Source organism: Passer montanus, unplaced genomic scaffold (genome assembly GCF_014805655.1).
Source record: "Passer montanus isolate IOZ18808 unplaced genomic scaffold, ASM1480565v1 scaffold34, whole genome shotgun sequence".
NCBI classification, from domain to species: Eukaryota; Metazoa; Chordata; class Aves; order Passeriformes; family Passeridae; genus Passer; species Passer montanus.
Window position 1 is genome coordinate 884,052 of NW_024368152.1, and position 20,668 is coordinate 904,719.

A 20,668-nucleotide genomic window follows, 5' to 3' on the forward strand; every position below is an offset into this window, starting at 1 on the left:
CTAAGTTTTCACAGTAGCTGTGAGGGGACAGAGCCCAGAGCCATGTGGGCATGGCTAAGAACCATGGCTAACTTTATTCAAGACCACAGCACGTCATTGCCAGTGGTGGGAGAAAAGAGCCCTTTCACTTTTGCAAATGGTGTTCCTTCTGATGGTTGGGGTGGGGCACCACTGGCTGTGAGTCTGGTCAGGTCAGGCTGGGTGAGCATCTTGTGTTTGAATCACCCTGTTTTTTGGTACACTTTTGTTATTGGTATTGTTGCAGTTGCTGTTCGTTTTCTTATCTCTTATGTTTCCAGTACATTGTTCTCATCTCAGCCACACATCATCTTTACCATGTATGCCTTCAGTTCTACTCTTCAGACACATTTTGCAGTCTCAGTCAGGGATGGGGAGGAGAGTGGCACTAAACCGGGGACTAGCATTTCTAAACCACAAAAAACGGGCAGACAAATGGTGGGGGGAAAGCTAATACTGTGAACTTTGTAGTTCCCAGCTCTCAGACTTTATGAACATGTGGCTGTGGGTGAGACTTCTTGTGCCTTAGACCCTTATTCTATCCTAATTCTAATGAAATGAATTAATGAATATAAAAATGTTTCAGGGTTATTAAATTTCAGTGCAAATTTTTAAAATAGACTTGCAAAAAACCTACAGATGTGCAAAAGTTAAATAGTTTCTTTATGGGGACTATCGTGAGTCTTTTGAGTTTTTTTGCTTCACTTCTGTTTTTGTCTGTGTGATTTTTTGTTTATTAAATTAAAAGGTAAGAAGAAATGCAATTTTTTTTTTTTGCAAGAATTGAGGTATCAAAGTAACATTCTGCAATTAAAACCTGTAGACAGTGTTCAGTAGGACAAGATATTGTCCATGTTTTCCATCCATTTAATATTGTCTCTGGCCCTGTACACCACTAAAGCTCATATGTCTTAGTCCCCCAACAGCAGGGGAATCAGCCTGGTATGAAGGGCAAGGAATGACAAAGTAACTTTTGCACAGCACAGCCCTGCTTGGAGCTCTAAAACTGATAGGTAAATGAGCTTTCCTCCTGTGAATACTTAAGCCATCAAATGCATTTTAAACTTTACAGTATATGTTAAAACTGTAAGGTTACTTTATGTAGTACTAGAAGAAATCCTGAGTTTCCCATGTTGTTTAATACCATATAAAACACAGGAGGAGGTAAGGTAACAATTCTACATTTTATAAAGAGTAAACAGGATCTACCAAGTTTCTGTTTTGAGAAAAGTCAGCTCAGGGAGTTTCTATGCAGTTTATATTCAAAAGGAGGATATGCACAAAAATTTATTTTTTATCACTGTAGTGTGCATACATGCCCAGCGTATGATGGACCTGCAACCAATGAAACTGTGCATTGGCTATTTTAATTTAAAAGAAAAAGAGATCCTGATTTATCTGTAAAAGCCATCCAAGTTTTACTGAGCTCTCCCTTATATCTGTTCAGGTGACTCTTACTGTCTTTACTGTTAATTCAGTGTTGTACTCAAAAGGAACAGTCCATTTGTTTGGCAGCTATGATTTGATTTTTACTGAATTTGTCTTACCTCTTGAAGTAAAACAAGTTGATTTCATTGCTGCAGCAGATAAGTCAAATTGTCTGTTTGGCCACATCTTCTATAACTGTTAGCCAAACTGACAGATAAAAATTCAAAGAAATATTAAGACCATGGTGGAATTAGAGGGAAAAAATGCCAATTATTCTTGATATTAAGAAAATATTGAATTAAAGTATTGTGTACATGCTAATAATTTTATATTTAACATCAATGTACTTTTTCACTGTTTCTATAGTTGGATAAAAAGCCATTACCACACTTCATGCCATTGTCATTGATACGTTGTTTCTGACTGACACAAGGTACATGTTGTTTTTCTGAAATGGTCTAGTACTTTCTTGCATATTTCCTTTTATAGTTTTTTTTTTTTTTTTTTTTGGGGGGGGGGAGTTCTAATTGTCATCATTGTGCTATGAATAATTTTTATTTTCTCAATAATTTTTTTCTCATATTTTTTTGATTATCTTTTGAGAGTCATGTTCCCAAAAGAAATGGGTTGTGTGTGCTTATAGGGAAGCAAATTCACATTTGCATGTTGTTTACCAGAAATGTTGTGGTGGCATCATTGCTGTACTTGTAATGGTCAATGGGAATAAGCCAGGCAAAACTTTTGTACAGCCCTTTAACCAAGTGATCAAACTATGTCAGAATTTACAATATTCATAACTTTTGGTTATGAAGCCCTTTTTGCAGGTCAGGATCTTGCTGAGCAAGCTTTATGCCTGTTGTTTATATATGCCTTGCTCCTTTATTCTAAAATGGTATTTTTCTCACTTTGGTATGTTGAAAATAAAAAATACTTCCTGTTATGATGTGATAGAGTACATGGAAAATTCTGGAAGCCACAAACTATCCCTGGAAGTGTGGATTTTTTTGGTTCTTTGGGGTTTTCCTTCTCCACATGAAGACCCATAGTCCAGGTGTGTGTCAGTTTCATACAGCAGTACTTTAAGCTCTGTAAATCAAAGATTTTCTTTGGATTTGTGTCTCATAACTTGTATCTTCTGAGTTTTTCAGGTGTGAAAGCTATAGATTGAATTGCTGACATCATTATGGTATTATTACATGAAAACCACTGCCCTGGCAGTAAGAAGAAACCTACCTTGTCTTGAAATAGAACAAGTGTTCTCAAGTTCTAGAAATGAAATCAAGAGCAGCAAGGACAATCTGTGCTGCATGGCTGGCTGGGTCAGGGGTCTCATCAGCAAGATCCTGAGGGAACAGGACAGCATTGAGGGTTGTGTCCCACGACAGGCCCAGCATGGTATGGGTGAACAGAGCTGTGGGACTGGGCACAGACCCACATCAAGGCTGGGACATCAGCAGTGCTGGAGGGAGCTCTCTAGAAAAGCCCTGAGCCCCAGCAGTCAGACCTTGTGGGGAGGATGCTCTGGAGGTGACTAGCCTGACGCCTGGAACCCGTCACTAGCAGGCAGGTGGGAAGGGTTGCAGACATGTGGCCATGACTAAAGTTAGATGCTCTGAAGAGATTTAAATAATACTCTTTGTAATGCTCAAACTCCATTACAACAGAGCCTTTAAATCTTGATAGTATTAAAGCACTTTCATCCTGGTTCAGTCGGAGGAAAATACTTTGACTGCACAACTCTACCCTGAAGTACATTGACTTTAGGGCAATCTTTATGACCAGGTTCTCTGTATATTTGTATTTCATTTACATATGAGAATGCCAGAAGTACTTTGCCCAAAAGGAGTCTGTAACTTTCATAAGAAGACACTTTACAACAAAGACCATCAGTGATAGTAGTGTTTTGATAAACCAAAATACTGAAAGAAGAATAATGTCCCCTTTATTCCTAACAATCACTCTTTAAACAATTGTATTTTTTTTACAATTTCCTTTTGCTGGATTTAGATATCTACTCCGTATATTATTTGAATTTCTGATTATGAATTCTTTGACTAAACATTTATAATTATAGATAAGCATGAATACAAATATTACGAGTATGACACTGCATTGGGACTTACATGCTTCAAATAAAGGACAAACCCTTAATTTAAGATTTCTAAATCTCACTTACTGTTTCTAGAAAAAAAAGTAATTGTGAGATATAAAACTCAAAATGCTTTATTTTCAAATAAGATGCACTTCCATACTGCTTAATTTTGCCTATAATTGCACAATTGAAATTGAAATTCTGGACTTTTCCTTCAGATTTTGATATATCACATAAGACCAAGAAAATGGCTGTGCTGTTACCTACTCTAGTCAGACACAATTGTTTAAATGATTATGTTCCACAAGAATAGGATTTCCGAAATACATTTAGTAAACTCATTTTTAGCTCTTAGTGGAAGTATTTTGAGGACCAATTCAATATGTAGTAGTTCTTACAGCTTTATTAGCATACCTGTATTGCTTCAGCATTCAGCATCTAAAATAAGTTCAAACAAACTCTAAACCTGATTTTCCAACTGTCGGAAACCGTGAAGATTTTTAATACATAAAAATGCTACACATTGGAGATACTGAAGGGGCACTTAATAACTTGAAGTATCTTGTTGATTTCATAAATACTTCTTGTATTGTTGGGAGGTATTTCACAGTCAGCCTTGGAGCCACATTAAAAATTTAGGTGAATGATGAAGGCACAGCATGTGTGTCTCTTGAGATGTTACCTATCACCTTGACAAGTTCTTTGTAAATTGAAAACTGGTTTAGCAAAAAGGAGCTGCTGTGATTACTGAATGAATATAAAGCTTTCACTTCTCTGTCATTTAACAGCTGGCAGATTACAGAGCTGCTTTTTGGGGAGAAAAATTAATAGGTTAGTATTAACAGAGAGATACATAAAATCACTTTCTCTCCCAGGGTTTATGTGCAGCAAATTGATGTGCCAGGCTACATCTTAGAGGGGCAGTGCAGCAAGAACTGGTGTCTTTCAGACTACAGAAATCCACACAATGCCCTAGGTAGCTAGTCAACAGGTTAACGTCTCCAGGCGACAGAGTGGTATGAAAGCTTAGCGGGGGGAAAAAGTGTATTTGATCTATTTGCGTAGATATGATTTGCGTAGATATGATCCTTTCTATCAGTACAGTGCAGATTTTATCCTGCTTCCTTCTTTCATATCCTGCGGGGATATACTTTTAGCTGATTTTTAATTTTCTCTTGTTTGGATATTTAAGCAGGCAGGTATAGGTATACGTTGAAAACAAGCCCCAAAAATCTCCTCAGTTATGTGTGTGAAGGTTGTCCCATTCCATCAGAGATGGCAGCAGAGATACTTTTATGATTTCTGCCCTACATAATCATTGTAAGGGGAAAGATGGACTTAGTGCTTCTTTCTGTTCATTGTGGGATGCATCACAGAATTATTAATAAAATAAACAGAGACAAGGTGCTCTCCAGCAGATAGCAAAGGGATACAACAGTGACCACACAGCTATCCAAAAGTTTAGTTCCATCTACCACAGTAGCTGCTAATACTCTTTCTCTTCCTTGTCTGGGATGAGTGAGAAGTTGGTACAGGCACAGCGTCCTCATCTATAGCAGTATATAGCCCCTGACAGAACATGGGCAGAGGCACTGACAGCCATCTATATTGCTGGATGGATTACAGCAAGAGTTTTGTGTGGGCCAAATAGCACTTTCCTGAACAGCTCTTGGGAATGATTCAGAAGTTGGTACAGCCTGACGACTGTTCTGAACAAGCAATCTGGACACAGCCATCCTGTTTTGCAGGCTCAGAAAGTTTAATAATAATGTGCCAGCTGGCCTCAGTTCCGTTCAGTTTTAGTGAACAGTGTAGTCATCATGTCTCCTTAGCCTGATATAGTGACTCACTTGTATGTGAAGTCTCTGGAAGTGCAACACGATCTCCAGTGAAACACAGTCTTCTGGGGTTTTGAGTAGAAGAGACATTTTATTTTTTTTAAGATTTAGAGAACAGACTTACCCACTTGCATACTTGTAGTACAGAAACAAACATGAAATTAATGAGTTCTGGGACAATTTCAGCATTAAACTCTCTTTCCTTGCTTCCAGTAAATAATCTTTTAGACAAATAATAGCAGACAATCTTCTGAACAAGTATTGCAGTAAACTTCTTTTGATATGTCATCAGCCTCACAGATGGTTTCATTGTTTAAATAGCCACAAAACTAATTTTGCTGCCAAGATTGTGACAAAACTGAGGTGTATGAAAATATCTTCTGGTTTTCTATGTGCTGTTTTGCACTTATGGTTAAAATATACAAATTTTATACATGCCAACCAAAGTGGACAGAATGTCATAGTACATAAAAATGTTGCAAAGAATTAGTGATTTTCTTCTGTTTTGTTTTGGGATTTTTTTTACCACTTTGATGTTGTTGGAGTCCCACAAGAATGACAGAGCTGGAGAATGCATGGATATTTTTTAATTGTGTCTGTCTATAAGTGACAGTTACAGTCAGAATCTCACAAGAGATAGATGAGAATCTATGTCATCTCCAGATCCATATGGTTCTGAAAGTTTGTCCTCTACGAAATAAGTTTTGATTAGACCATCATTGAACAAATAAACTACAAATTAGACCAGTATAGATTTTAGTCAGGTGCAGAACATTATTTGTGTTGGCCAGTTGTGCAAATGGCCAGGTGTGCAAAATGAGAGTAAGATTTAAAAAAAAAAAAGAAAAAAAAAAGAAAAAAAAGGGAAGTTGTAATTCATAACTACAGGTTAGGAAATCTTTGTTCATTAAGAATCACTATGTTCTAACACAAATCAAATTCAAGCCTTAGGAGCCAAGTGCTTTAGAGATTTCAAGGGAAATTTTACACCAAATATTTCAGAGGAAATGTCTAGAGAAATCTGGCCACTCACTGCCACTCTTCAGTTCCTTGCAAAGTTATTACTTAGTGAAGAAATGTTATAAGTTTTACTCTCAGCAATCTAGTTCTTCTCTTGGGACCAAATACAAGTCATCATAAGACTAAACCTGTGACATTGGTGGTTTAATATTTACTTTTTCTGATTATGTATTTAGTTAAAGGGATATGATACAACTTTGCCACTCATCTTTTAAGATAGAATGCAAACAAAATGAACCACTTTTAACACCACAGTACTTAATTTAGGTTTTTAGTGGATTTAAGTAAAGTTCTTTACTCTAGATTCCTGCTTCCTTGTCCCATCAATGAAGAAGGATTTTTAGCAGAGTGCTCACACATAATGGATATAGGCACATCAACCTGGCATGAGTTAAGCTTGAGGGATTCTGAAGGAGCTTTTAAGATTTCTCATGTCTAAACTGACTCCAAAATAATTGCCAAAACCAAAAAAACACTTTAGTATGGATTTACATGATGGGCCACAGATAATTTCTAGAAATAGCACATATTGTCACCTAATAAATACAGGCTAAAATATGTACTTACATGACAGAGATTTCAGAAGTTCTAAAGATGCTACTTCATTTTACTGAGGAAAAAAAATTAGGAAAAAAACCCCAACAAAACAAAGAAAGATCAAAATCAATTTATAGTTTTGTTTATTCAGTCCCTAAAATACTATTATTTTTTCTAATTAATTAGGATACCAAGAACAACATAATGTGAAATTGCATGTGTAGGATTTGGCCTTCTTTCTGTTCATGTTTCTCCTTCTCCTCTCATTTGTCCATGACCCCCTTTACCATGTATTTGTTCTACCATGCAAGGAATCTACTTCATAGAGAACAGATGTCATTAAGAAATTTTGGATTATGGCTTCATAATGTAGTTCTTTTGCTGCCTGAACTTGTTTTCTTCCTGATGTTCTTCATTCTTATTCCCACACTGCAAGTAAGGGGCATCTCAGTGGTGTTACCACTGCAGCTTAGTCATCCTGCCAAACATGCAATTGTATGTGTGTTAGAGGGAGTTTTTTTTTCCTTTTCAAAGCCAGATCAATTCTTTTAACTTATTTATAAACTGTGTAAGCCACTGTAAGAAAAAAGAGACTAGCTCAAAGCACTGAAAAAAGGCAACAGAAAATCATGTTCTTCTGTTGAAACACAGGTTTGGTGACAGAATTTGCTGTTTTAAAGAGCACTTTCTGCCTCACCTTATCTGGTTAAGTAGAAAACATGTGTTGCATGTTGTGAGACATACATAACACCAATTAATTTAGGAATCTTTTTTGTCCCTCTGAAGTCATATAAATAATGAAAGTTTATAAACTTTCACCTTTCTAGACTCACATTAAAATTGGTATTTTCTTCAAACGTATCTTAACTTTTCACAGGCTATAGCTGTGGAGTGCAAAATACTCACTATTTACAGTTCTTCTATAGCTGAAGCTTTTGAGATGGCAAATTCTTCTCCTGCTCTTATACTGTTGTTTTTCTGTACAGCCAGAGTGGTGAGCATGTTACATGTCACCCTTGTTGAAGTATGAGCCTGCAAATGCTAACCAGACAAAAGCCTTCCTATATGGCTTATCTAAGAAGTAATGGGGACAAAGTTGAAAAAGACACTGCTGAATTTTTGTTATCACAAGAATCTCTAACAATGGCAATAGAATGAAGTATTGAAGTAGGAGAGGAAAAAAGTCAATCAGCATTCCTTCTGCAAACTGGAAGGACTTGGGCTGCAGGGGCTTGAGAACTGCAATGCTGTCATCCATACAGACTCCTGGTTTTAATCTGAGTGCAAGACAATTCTTAGCATTGACTAGGGGCAATGATAGGGCAGAGCCCCTTTTTCCTGACACTGTATCTGTAAGGAATGTGAAGAAAAATTAGTGAATATGACATTTGCTGTGCTACATTTTCAGGACTTAACTACAGGTCACAATTCCTTTCATTTTCAGTTACAGGCAAAGACCAGAGGCTTGTATGACATATTGAATTCCTGTTAAAAATTTGCCTCATGATTGTCTGTTACCAAAATTCTGGGGACAATAGAGTGCCACTTATGAAAGTGTTAAGCACAAGAGAACAGTTCTGGAAAGCTTGGGAGAGTCCACACTCCAGCTTTGCTATAAGCTACCACAGTGGCAAAAGTGAGGAAATTCCTGTGCAAGAGCAGGGAGCTTTTGAAATGTGGGGCTTTTTTGTGATCTGAATAAACAGCCAATCAAATGAAAGAAAAAAAGAAGAGCAAAAGGAAAAAAATGGAGAAAGAAAAAAAAAAAAGAGAAATTGCCTTACTTTAATTCTTAATAAGGGTCTGCAGACATGATGGCAAGCTGGTGCTAGCTGTAGATAAGCTTCTATTAAATCATCAGTAGCATATTTATTACTGAAGCTGATATTGTCCATATTTAATCTGCCATTTCTTCTTTTCTTGTCTCTCACTCTGTTGAGGTTTTCCCTGACCTCTAAGTAGTTAGGCTTGAGAAATGTGGTACATACGAGTCCTGCAGTTTGTGTTTATCAAATAATACAGGAGATTAGATACTTTGCATTAACCTTTACCTGTTCAGATTAAAAGATTTTTTTCTTCTTGAATGAATTTTACTGAAACAAAGAATTTTTAGTATATTTAACAAGCATCATTTAGAGTATATCTACAAGATTTGTATACAATGTTATTGCAACTTTAAAACTTAAAGAAGGGTACGCTCATGTCTTATTCTCTTAAAATTACTGTCCTTTCCTTATATGGCAGGTCTTAATAATTCAGAATCTGGATTATTTGGATTATAAAATTATAATCCAAAATAATTTTATTTAGTAGCAACAATCATTGCAGAGAGTCTTAGGAGCAATAGAGAGAACATCTGCTTGTAAAATCTCTTTCCAAATCTCTTTCCAGTTTTTATTCACAATTCATCTGTACAGTTGTAGTATGTATCTTGTCTTGCCCTCAGTAAGTGTGATATTTTTCTTTTGTTTTGTACCATAATTCTCAACATAGGTTGAACAGATTCATGTGTCAAGAGATTTCAGGAAAAAAAATAACAGGAAAAAATAGTCTTCAGATTGCTAGATGTGTAAAAATTTATCTATACTTCCATAAGATATATGTATTTTTTTAAACTCCTCTGCATTTCAATAACAATAAGAATACAAAAAATCTTTATCGTGTAATATATTTTCTTTCTTCATGTTAGTATACCAAGATAATCTTGGTATATTCCTGTCTTCCATCTTTAAATAAGGGTGCCTTTCCTTGTAAAGTGAGAAGTCAGTTAAATTCCTTATTCTCTGTCAAATTCAATTTTAAGCATCTCAGCTGTCAGACCCAAACACCTGAGTCTTGGCAGGCTGACAGGATAGGACATCTGCAAGTGGGCCTTAGACCTTTTGTCTCCAGTCATGTCAGCCAAATGAGGATGCTTCTTTATTTATTAATAAGACTCCTTTTAATATACAGGGAGTAACTGTCATTTAAAATTATTTTATGAATTTAGGTGAGCTTCAAACTAGTTACACTACCCCCATTCTCCTCTCTCCATGTAAACTACCCAATAGCTTATTTTTCCAGTAAGAATGCATCTCATTTTCAACCTCCTTGTTACCTGGTGTTTGTCTTCCAATGTCTTCATAGTTGCTGCATTTTAATCTTCATTTCTGAGATTGTATAAAAACCTTCCAGTGTCCTTTTAAATACTCTCCAGATCCTGATCACATTGGGAGTCTTGCTCTGCATTTGCTTTATGTTCAATTACTCTAATTTGAACATGGGTAATCAGATTTGTATGCACGTCTTCGCGTAAGGTCATAACAGTTTCTTGTACTTATCCTTTTGCTTGATAAGTATCTCTTTTAACACACAGAGATATTGTTGTTTTTACCCTCATGTACCCAGGACTTTCAAGGACAGGATGGACTATTTTTGTATGAATGTGGGTCTTTTGACTAATGGAAATTCTCAAAAGTGGTCAGGTTAAAAATAGATGTTTTATTGGATTAATTTGTTATCATACATGAGGTGATGAACTAGAGCTTATCTTCCAATTATGTTTTTGCTGTTAAGTTTAGAAGCTTAATGATGTGGAAGGATAGTTGAGACCTTCTTTGCTAGAAGGTCTTTCTCAAAATGCAAAGAGCAGACACTGCATACTTCTGACGATTGTAGTGACAAACTGGAAGAGAGACCATAGAATGCACTGAACATTGTAGAGGTGATGGAAGGGTGTTATTTTGATATTTTTAAGAAAATTACTAATTACTTTCAATTTCTGATTGCTGGCAAAGTTTCTGTTTATAAATTTTGCACAGCCTCAAATACTTTTATAGCCTTGGTCTGGACTGTCATGCTCCACTTGTTCTCCTCTGTCAAGAGAGATCTAAAAACTCATAATATTTCTTGCTGATCTCAGTTCACCTAGGAAAGTGTGCAGTACATCTGAAGTAAAATAATTATGAGGAAATAGAAAGTTTTATCTCTAACTTCAGATTGCCTTTGCACTTCAGAGTTTTCTGGCATTGTTTGTATGATATTGACTTTTATGATCTTATAACCAACAGCAAGACATTTATTACATAATAAAAGTGAACAGACTAAAAATAAAATCCATCAATCTTTGGTTATTACCTGCAAAAGAAAATTAAAATATCAATCTTAATGCGAAAGATGTATTAAAGTTTTAAAGGTGCTGTATACTCCTAAATGATTTTCATAGCTTTCAATCCAGTACAATTTTGCACATCCTTAGAGATGGACAGACACCGTTGGGTAAATGCTTGTAAAACAAGAAAGCTCTATCTTTCAAAAGTGATACAATTTAAGCATTTTATCTAGCAAATATTGCAATGGTTCATGTGTGCACAAATACAGAAATTAGCATGTAACAGAAAAGAAATTTCTTCTGATTTTGGGACTGTATAAAAATAAGATAGCAGAAATAAACATAACAGTTTTATTTCTGTCAGCCAATAAGTCTGGGTGGGTTTTTGTTTGTTTGGATTATTTTATGAAAAAAATTGCAATTAGGCCCAACAAAGACAGTCTGAACAAAAACGTTGCCAGCAGATAAATAGAGGACCATGTTGAATGTGCAATAGATAAGTATCTGTGCCATGTACACCCTTGAACATTGCGCTTGACACCTTGTAGTGTAAATATGGCTTAATTATCAGGTATTCCATGAACTTGCACTTCATATATTTTTGGTTTTATGAGTGAACTCATCCTTACCCTAGAGAAAACCTAGTGAAATCCATTAATTTTTAATGATATAATTTTTTACAAGGATGTAAATTTGATGTTAGGTAACTTGCAGACTAAAGCTTTCACAGGTTAGTTGTGTCTCTGAGGGTGCATGTGTGTCGACATGTGCAAATCACAAACAATTTGGAACTACCCTTCTAGCAGTAGATTCAGATTGTGATTATTTGTAACTCTGGAGTTGAGAAAAATTTCCTCATTTCCTTTTGGAGTGAATAAAGGTGAAAATTCTGTGCATGATTGACCATTAGGAACTCTGTGTTAGCTCTTCCAGTCTAATGTTGAGCTGAAAGTTAAAACTTGGAAAAATACTCAGTTTTCTGAGTAGAGACTTCAGTTTCAATGACATTCTTGTAAGAAAATTTAGGGTTTTTTAATCTCCTATTTGTGAGCTTATTGTGTTCTGTTTTTATGAATATAGTAATCACCTTCCTCAAAAGCTGTTTTCTTCTTCCGTAGCTGCAAATACAGTTGAATGTTTGTCTTCTATTTATGCATGAAATGGTAAAATGCAACTTCTACTGTAGTCATGGTGACAGGGTATCATGGGCTGTGCCTCACACCTTTTGAACATCTTGACATACGCCCTGAAATTTTCTGGAAACCTGATTTTCTCCACACAGCTTCTGAAGTCCCTACCAGTGTTGTAATTCCAAAGCAGTCATTGGTATCAAAGGACTATCCTATTTCCTCCTAACTTATGCTTTTTCCTTTGTGTGTGGTTTTACCTGTGGCCACCAATTTAAGGTCATGTTAGAAAATACTCAGAGGACGATAGTAGAGATACTATGGAACAGCAAAAAGTCAGCAAGTTTACACTTGGCAAAACTTAAGCGCAACATGGAAAACTTTTCCAACTGTTTCAGTAACAACCGGAAAAATAACAAATATAATATATTCTTGGAAAGTCATGTAAAGATATTGGAATAAATGGAGGAAAAACATTTACTTAGTTCCTTTCCTTTCTTCTTTCCCCTTCCTATTTTTCCTAATTGGCATTAAGCTGATTTCTGAATTGCTGCTGTCAAGTTCCAGCTACTGTGTGTGGCCTATATAAGCTGAGCAACTGGTTCACGGAAGGGTGAAACTGACATAATTTTAACCGACACAAGCAGTTTGAGCTTTTTGCTGCTAAGGCCTCTAGGCGATCTCTGCAATCTAGTTGATGATTGTGACATCTGAGAGAAAAATAAATCTGTTATTTCTCCTGAAAATTATTGTCAGATTGAGCCTCTGAATACTAACTTCAGCAAAGATTGGGAAGTTAATTTTCATATTTTTATAACTGGTTCCAAATCCAGATGTCTTATTCATGTAACAATTAATAGGAGTTGAGCTGCCAGAGATCTTGAATGCTTCAAGATTTATCAGAAAATATCTTTTTTTAAGTCAACTTCTTAAAGCAAAATAGAAAAAGAGATCTTACCAAATCAAGACATTACATTGCCAGTATCATGATGCCATGAAGTGGAAGTGGCAGTGGCACTGCTTGAAGTGAACACATGAAAAACTTTAGGCATTTCTTATTGCATATTTAAAGACTCTTGCGTTTTAGTGTGGAGACCATAGTAAGAAAACTCTGGAGAGTTCAAAAGTTTATTAATTCCAGTGACAGCTACCACTTATATTTTTGGGTTTTTATTCATTGTTAACCACTGTTGTTTAATTTTAGGTAAATTTTCAATGTTTCAATGTTATGATAAATCAGAAAGAGGTAGATGATGATCTAATACATATTAAAAAAAAAAAAAGGAAAGATTTTAGGTAGTTTCAATGTTATGATAAATCAGAAAGAGGTAGATGATGGTCTAATATATATAAAAAAAAAAAAGGAAAATCTTCATAAGTGAAAGCAAAGGATTGCTATGTTTAAGGTGCTGTCAATATTCTTTCAAGTGGAATGTGTTGCAAATAAATATAGATTTTAACCTTAGAAAGGGACTTGAAAAGGCTATATAAATAATCTGATACACACCACTTAATATGAATTTATTTAATAACATTTAATTGAAAATTCATATATCACCAAGCTGTCATTTTTCTACTATTTTTTACAGTCCTGCTATCTGTCTCATAATAAATATTAGCATTACATTTTAGCTTATAAATTGTAATGGTTGGAATGCTTTTCTGAAAAAAAATCAAATGTAGCATGAACAGTTAGTTTGAATAGGAAGTACAAGATTTAGCTTTTTAAATCATTAATTATTTGCATTATGGATTTTGATTATGCACATTTGTTAAAAATTTCTTCTGTCCAGGAAGATAAAGGTAATATATGAGAAAGGCATATCTCTTAGCTCAATTTAATGAATAAATCTTAATTAATGAGCAGTGCTACAGATTGATCTGTGCTAGGAAGTGAAGCCTATACAGGTTTTTATGTCTGTCAGAATGGTGAAGATAGACATTCTACTTGAGGAAGAAATTGGAGAAAGACATCCTTGGTTATCCCGCTTTGCATATTTTTGCTAACACTAAATACTAAGACTACACCGATTCTTCTTCAAACAATGAAATTACTTGGTTATCCCACTTTGCATATTTTTGCTAACACTAAATACTAAGACCACCGATTCTTCTTCAAATAATGTTATTACTTTTTTTTTTTTTTATTTCAACATTGGAAAGGACTTAGGTGAAAAAAAAAGGATATGAAGCATGGTGAAAGCACTCTAATGTTAGTTCTATATAAAAAATCCATTATCTTAAGTGCTTCAGTGTAGTATATTTTATATTAGTTCTCAATACACAGTGAACATCAAATTATTTAATTAATCAAGAGCCTTGACTGCTATCTTATTGACAGTAGACCTCAGTAACTACAGACAGATATGGCTCTTTTACTGAAAATTTGGCAATGGATTTAAAGTTTGATGGATGCATATGACAGCTTTGGTTGCCTAGAATCCTCAGAATCCAAAGATTACACTATTTTGTTCAGTGTTAGGAACCTTCAAAGGCTAATTCATCTTAGGTCTAGACTAGAAACAGTAAAGCCTGCACAGATGAAACTCTGTGTCTATCTCAATATACTTCAGTCAAAGTTTTAGAAAAGCACATAAATAATGTAGTTGAATACTTGATCTGGAAAAGTGGTGAAGTCCTGTGAACTATTACATCTATTATTGAGTATGGCTGTCATTCTCAGATCACTCATTTTTTACTGGGTTTTAGGAGGTTGTGGTAAAGTGCATGCCAATTTCAGGATGCCAAGTACCATTTTTTCTGAAGTTCTTGACAGAGGTAGTGGTAAGAAGATGTAGGTAAACATATCCTAGAAGACTTTACAGAGATACTAGACTGACTTGCTGCAATATAGTTTCAACAGTTAGCCAGTGACAGTTGTTATTTATATGGCAGATGTAGATTTTCTGTGATGTGTTTCCTTGGGAATGCAGTTTATCAGAATTCATAGTAGCTTTGAATAATGATTTTTTTATTTTTCTGATAGAACACCCTCTCATAAAAACAAAAGCTGGCTTTTGGATTGCATAAATTTTTTTGCTGCATGCATCAGATCTTTTCATGAAACTACTTCAATTTACAGCTCTTTGTAAAAATGGTTTGATTAGAAAATAACATAAAATTTTTTTGTCTCAAATCAAAGTATTCTACTGTATCAAAGGAGGTAACAAATTTTTATTTTTTGACTTATACTGAACAAATGCCTGTGTTAACCTATCATGACTAAGGCAGCCAAAAGGGGAAAGTTTGAAAAGAGAGAGGTAGCATTTTCTGTAGTGCTAAAATATGTAATAACATATAGCAATATATACTGTGTCTTGTAGTAGATAATAGTTTTCAGCTTTTTGGAATACAAATCAGTATCTTTATTTTAATTATTCTGATATCTATTTTATATGTAAGCATTTTATTTTATATGTAATCTTCCTCACATATATAAATCAAGCAGTGATTTTTTTTACCAATATGAGTGAGCACATCCAAAGAAATTATATATTTTGTTAAATCTGCTGAAACAGTACAAATTAAATCAGATATCATAATGTTTGCTTCTACCTTTGATAGCTATTTACAAACAACTTTAATTAGCTCCTTAATTCAAGAAATGTTAGCTCTTTGATCTGGAATGTGTAGAATACATGTCTAATTCATCATTCATTAGAGTCTTAGGTGATTTTTGTTTCACCAATATTTATAGAATATTTTGGTATTTTTATAATGAAATCATGTTTGAAGTGAAAGTGTTCTCTCTTCTAATGTTCTTATCGTTATGTTTCTTGACCTTTTCAATTTTTTTTATATAACTTGGTTTGTAAATTAAGTGTAATTACTATCATTTAAACACTACTGTGACTAATTGAGTAATGAATTAAGGGCGTGCATTCACTAATTGAACTTACATGGTATAATGGGGCATAATTAATATTGATATATTGATATAACACTTTGAACCATTCTGAGGATATGCTTGTATTGAGTAATTAACCTTCTCAACATGCAGGTTAGAGGCTGGCGTGGTTATGTTTATTCTGAAGATGCGTGGAGTAAGGAAAAAGAGGAACTATGGGGTGAAAGAATTTGTTCATTGAACAGATGTGGCTTCTGAAATGATACCTGAATTATATGTGAGGTTTTCAGACCACCATTTCTTTGATGCACATGTTTCTCTTCTGTGCTCTGTTCATGATGCATTTTAATTCCCTGCACTTATTTGTTCTCTGCTAAAGGAAACTAAAGAATTTCCTTTTACTTAATTTTTACTGCTTTAGTGAAAGGAACAGTGTGCCATCGAGAACTTTCAAAGAAGTTTGAGAACAAAACAAATTGAATTTTACTTCTCCCCTACACACATTTTTGGTTTTTTGTACGTGGAGGAGTATCATCTTTAAGATGATAATTTGTTCAGACGTCTTTCAAATAACTAATAATTATAAATGGTAGTAAGTTTCTGCAATAAAAAAATGTGTCTATTCATATTTTCCCAATGTCACTGCTTAGTTCCCTTGATATTTTCTGATTCTTTTAACAAATACTGACTTGTTTTCTAGAACCTGAACTAATATGAAACTAACAAGAAAATCAAACTTTTTTCCTATACTTGGGGCTTTAATTTACTATCAGAGAACAATTAATTATTGGATTATTTTAAATTGCTCTTTCAATACCTAAATGAAAACTGTACATGAAGGGCTTTTTACTGCCTCCACCTAAAATTATGTTGTATGAATATCTGCAACATTTTTAAAGTAGAATTAAATAAAAAGTTCTTTCACTCCATTCAAAGAAAATCATCAGGATATGTAGGATACTTTTCTTGAAAATAGATCTGTAAAGAACTTCATTGAGGGACTGTTAAACCAAGAATTGAGTTTGAAATTAGCTTTGAAAATGATGACATCTATTAAAAGTTTAAATTTTAAATGTTTTACACAAGTATATTTCACAACGTAATTTCACCTTATTTGTATAAGGAATCATCAAAAAATCAAAAAAAAAAGGAAGCAAAACCAAAGCCAATTCATTAAGTGTAATTGTTGGACAAGTATTATTTCATTCTGCAAATTTTAACTGTAGTGTATTTCATTCTTTCTTTTGACAGTATTACCTAGTCATACATGTGGCAACCCAGGAGAAATACCTAAAGGTGTACTTCACGGAACCAGATTCAACATTGGAGATAAAATCCGATATAGCTGTATAGCTGGTTATATCCTTGAAGGCCATGCCATGTTGACATGTATTGTGAGTCCTGGGAATGGTGCATCGTGGGATTTTCCAGTTCCTTTTTGCAGAGGTAAAAAATAAAGACATGAAATATCTTTTAAATACAAACAGCAGATTAAATAAATTTATTTTGCGGTGGTTTTTTTTCCCCCCTCTAAATTAAAGTGTACTAATGTGCTGTCTAAAAATTGACACCATTTAAAACTATAATAACTCAAGCAGTGACACCCCAGAGTTTGCATTCAGAGATAGATGTTATCTACTCATCTTTTTTTCTTTCTGTTTACGTGGAGCATTGCTATATCAATTTCATGACAGGACCTAACCAGGAAAAAAAGCTTCAGTGATGTAAATATTGAAGGGTGGTCCAGTCACTTTGAAGCGTGTTCAAGTCCCTTTAAGTCTTATTCCTGCTCAGAACATGGATAACTTCAAAGTTGTGTCAGATTGCTCAGGGCTTTGCCTAGTTGAATACTTAATATCTCCATGGATGAAGATTCTAAAGTCTCCCTTGAAACCTATTATGGTTCCCAGCTGCCCTCATTCTCACATCCAATTTAAATTAGAATTTTACAGATTATGTCTACTTCCTCTTCTCCTGTTGTGGATCTATGAAAAGATTCTATTTCCATTCTGGCTCTTTCCCAAACTAAACAGGGCTGTTAGATTTTCACATACCTTCCACTTGTCCAGTCTGAAAAATCCTTTTCCTTCATCCTCTTGTCTCATACAATGTGTTCTTTAGAATCTAGAAGTTTTACTGGCCATTCCCTGGGCTTGTCCTAGTCTGTCAATGTCAGTGTCTTTTGTGCTGAAGGACCCTGGGTTGGACAGAACATTCTAGATGTGGCCTCCTGAGTGTCAAGCAGATGAGCTCTCTCTCTTTAGCTGCTGACTGTGCTATTGCTCATTCACCCCATACAAGGTAAGGTTTCAATACTTCAGAGGTCCACCATACACTCAGGTTGTCTTTCACCAGGACTTTTAGTCTTTTTGTCAGAGCTGCTACCTAGCAAATAATTTTTTGCGTGGAATAGTCTTGGTCCAGGTATAAGACTTTGCATTTCTATTTTGGAATTTCATAAGATTTCTGTTTTCTTCCAGCATATTAAATCCTGCCATTAAAGTCTGTCTGAATGGCAGTTCTGCCCTTCAAGACATCAGCCCATGACATCCTGTTTATCACTTCACAAATAAGTTAAAGTCTGCTCTGTTGAAGTCCAAGGTGTTGACTTTATAAATCACATTTTTCACTTCCCTCAAGATATTCAGGTGATGGTTATTGTAACCACAGCTGCTGATAAATATGGCTTATCTGAATGCTCTTTGCTCATATATCAGGTTGGCCTGTCCAGTACCTACATTAAAATATGTGATATCAGGTATTTAGTGCATTGCTTGCCCTCTGCTGTACTGCCATCCCCAGAGATGCTGGGGTGGTTAAAGTCTCTGATGATAACTATATCTTGTGTTTGGGAAACTTCTAGTACTTTAATAGTTTTGATCACTGTTCAGTCAGATGGCCTGTAGCAGATATTCACAATAGTGACCTCTCTCTTGACTTTCTCTTCTCATTCTAGCCCACAGGAGCTCAAGAACTAACTTATAGCCTATAGTGCAGCAGAGAGAGCTCTGTTAATTCAAGATCCTACTTTGTTTAAGGTGCAGACTCTCCTTTCTTTCCTGCATTTCCTAAGAGTCTATATCTATCCATTGGAGCCCTCCATTCAGGTGAACTGTCCTACCACAGTTCTGTGAGTGTATATGCACTCTCAGTTTATCCAGTGTGCATCCCATGGAGCACATTTTTGCATACAGGCACTTCAGATGGCTTCATGTTGTTTTGTGAGAGGGAGAGAGAGAAACATTCATTGCCTTGTCCCCATGTCTTCTCCCCTGGGCTTGTTCTCTCATTTGCTTTTAGGTTTTGGTGTTTGCCCATGACAAACTTAGAGCTGTCTTACCTAGGTCAGCAGAACTCTTGCCCTGTTCAGCCAGGCAGATCCTATGTCTCCTCTCCTGTCCTCATTCCTTGAAAGGGACCTTGTGGTCAAAGATGTCAAGGCCCTGCTGCCCAGCACCAGCTCCTTAGTAAAGTGCTGTTCTGCTGGAATTTGATACTCCTACCTGAGCTTTTACCCTTGTGTTAAGGAGAACTCCTCTGGTCTCCTGTGTTCTTCAGCCTGTTCTCATGCCCTGTGGGCACCCTTTACTGCTACTCCTGCCACTCCCTTGGCAGCATTTTTGGTACCCATGTGTATGAGCAACAAAGGGCAGTTCTTTTATCCCATAATCGTTACTCATGACTGAGGGCTCTTATATCGTAATTCCTCACAGAAGAAAATATTTTGTACTTTTCTGTGCTCCAAAAAAAAAAAAAAAATCAAGCCTTAATAATCAAAAAACCCAAAAAAATATTTTGGCCAGGTCTATTTTTGTCCTTTTAGTAAGAGGTAGTAAAGAGGTGTCAGAAAAATATACATAAGTTCATGGAATCATCAGTGTCTACTAAATATTTCTAAAATTTCTGCAGATACTATCTGTTTTGGCACAGTTTGCCTGCATACAAATATCTTTCACAAGACTCAAATTCTGTCCATAATTTGTAACTCTGTGAATTTAACCTCTAAGTAAAAAATCAGGTGTGGTCCTAAACCTCCTGCAGACCTTACATGAAATCCAAAGAATTCTGTGCACATTCTGAGAATAAATGAGGATCATAACAAAGGAGTTATTTAACAGTTAATGACTTATGTGCGCTAAGCCATTGCCTCAGTGAATGTTTAGAAATCATGTGGAATGTGGATTTGATAAGAGCTTTTAGACATTTCTTATTTTATTTCATTTTATCAGTCTGGAGCATATGCCATGAGGTAGCCCTTTGCATTCACTATGACTTCAAGCAAGACATGTTCCCCTATTGTTTCTCTAAGAACCTTGATCTTTTCCATGAAAGCATCTTTTGTTACAGTTCTGTTTCCAGATGGTATTCTTCTTTCTTGTCATCATAAACTAATTTCATGGCACACATTCAAGATAACATAACAGAGTTAATAAAGGTCTGAGGCTTACTAAAAAATCATAACAGCCTTGTTCTCTGTGGTATGTTTCCCTAGTTTTGCTGATACTGAAAAAATACTACTTTCTGCCATTTCATTGCATAATAATTCCAGAAACATTAAGAAGCTGGTGTCCCATAATTTATACATATTTTATATGTAGACAGCATTGATTCTTGTCTTTGCCATTTTGTTTCTCTGGCTGCTGCTCAGTTTCAGAAATTCTCCTTTTAAGG

At 35.3% G+C, this 20,668-nt stretch overlaps 1 protein-coding gene across 2 annotated transcripts in view; it reads left to right on the forward strand.

The window, feature by feature from the left end:
- The window catches only part of CSMD1 (CUB and Sushi multiple domains 1), a 1,056,650-nt gene that overhangs the window by 512,420 nt on the left and 523,562 nt on the right, over positions 1-20,668 (forward strand). For both annotated transcript variants that reach the window (XM_039715657.1, XM_039715658.1), the window contains exon 4: positions 17,249-17,443. In XM_039715657.1, coding sequence (XP_039571591.1) covers positions 17,249-17,443 — 195 coding nt within the window. The remainder of the gene's footprint in view (positions 1-17,248; positions 17,444-20,668) is intronic.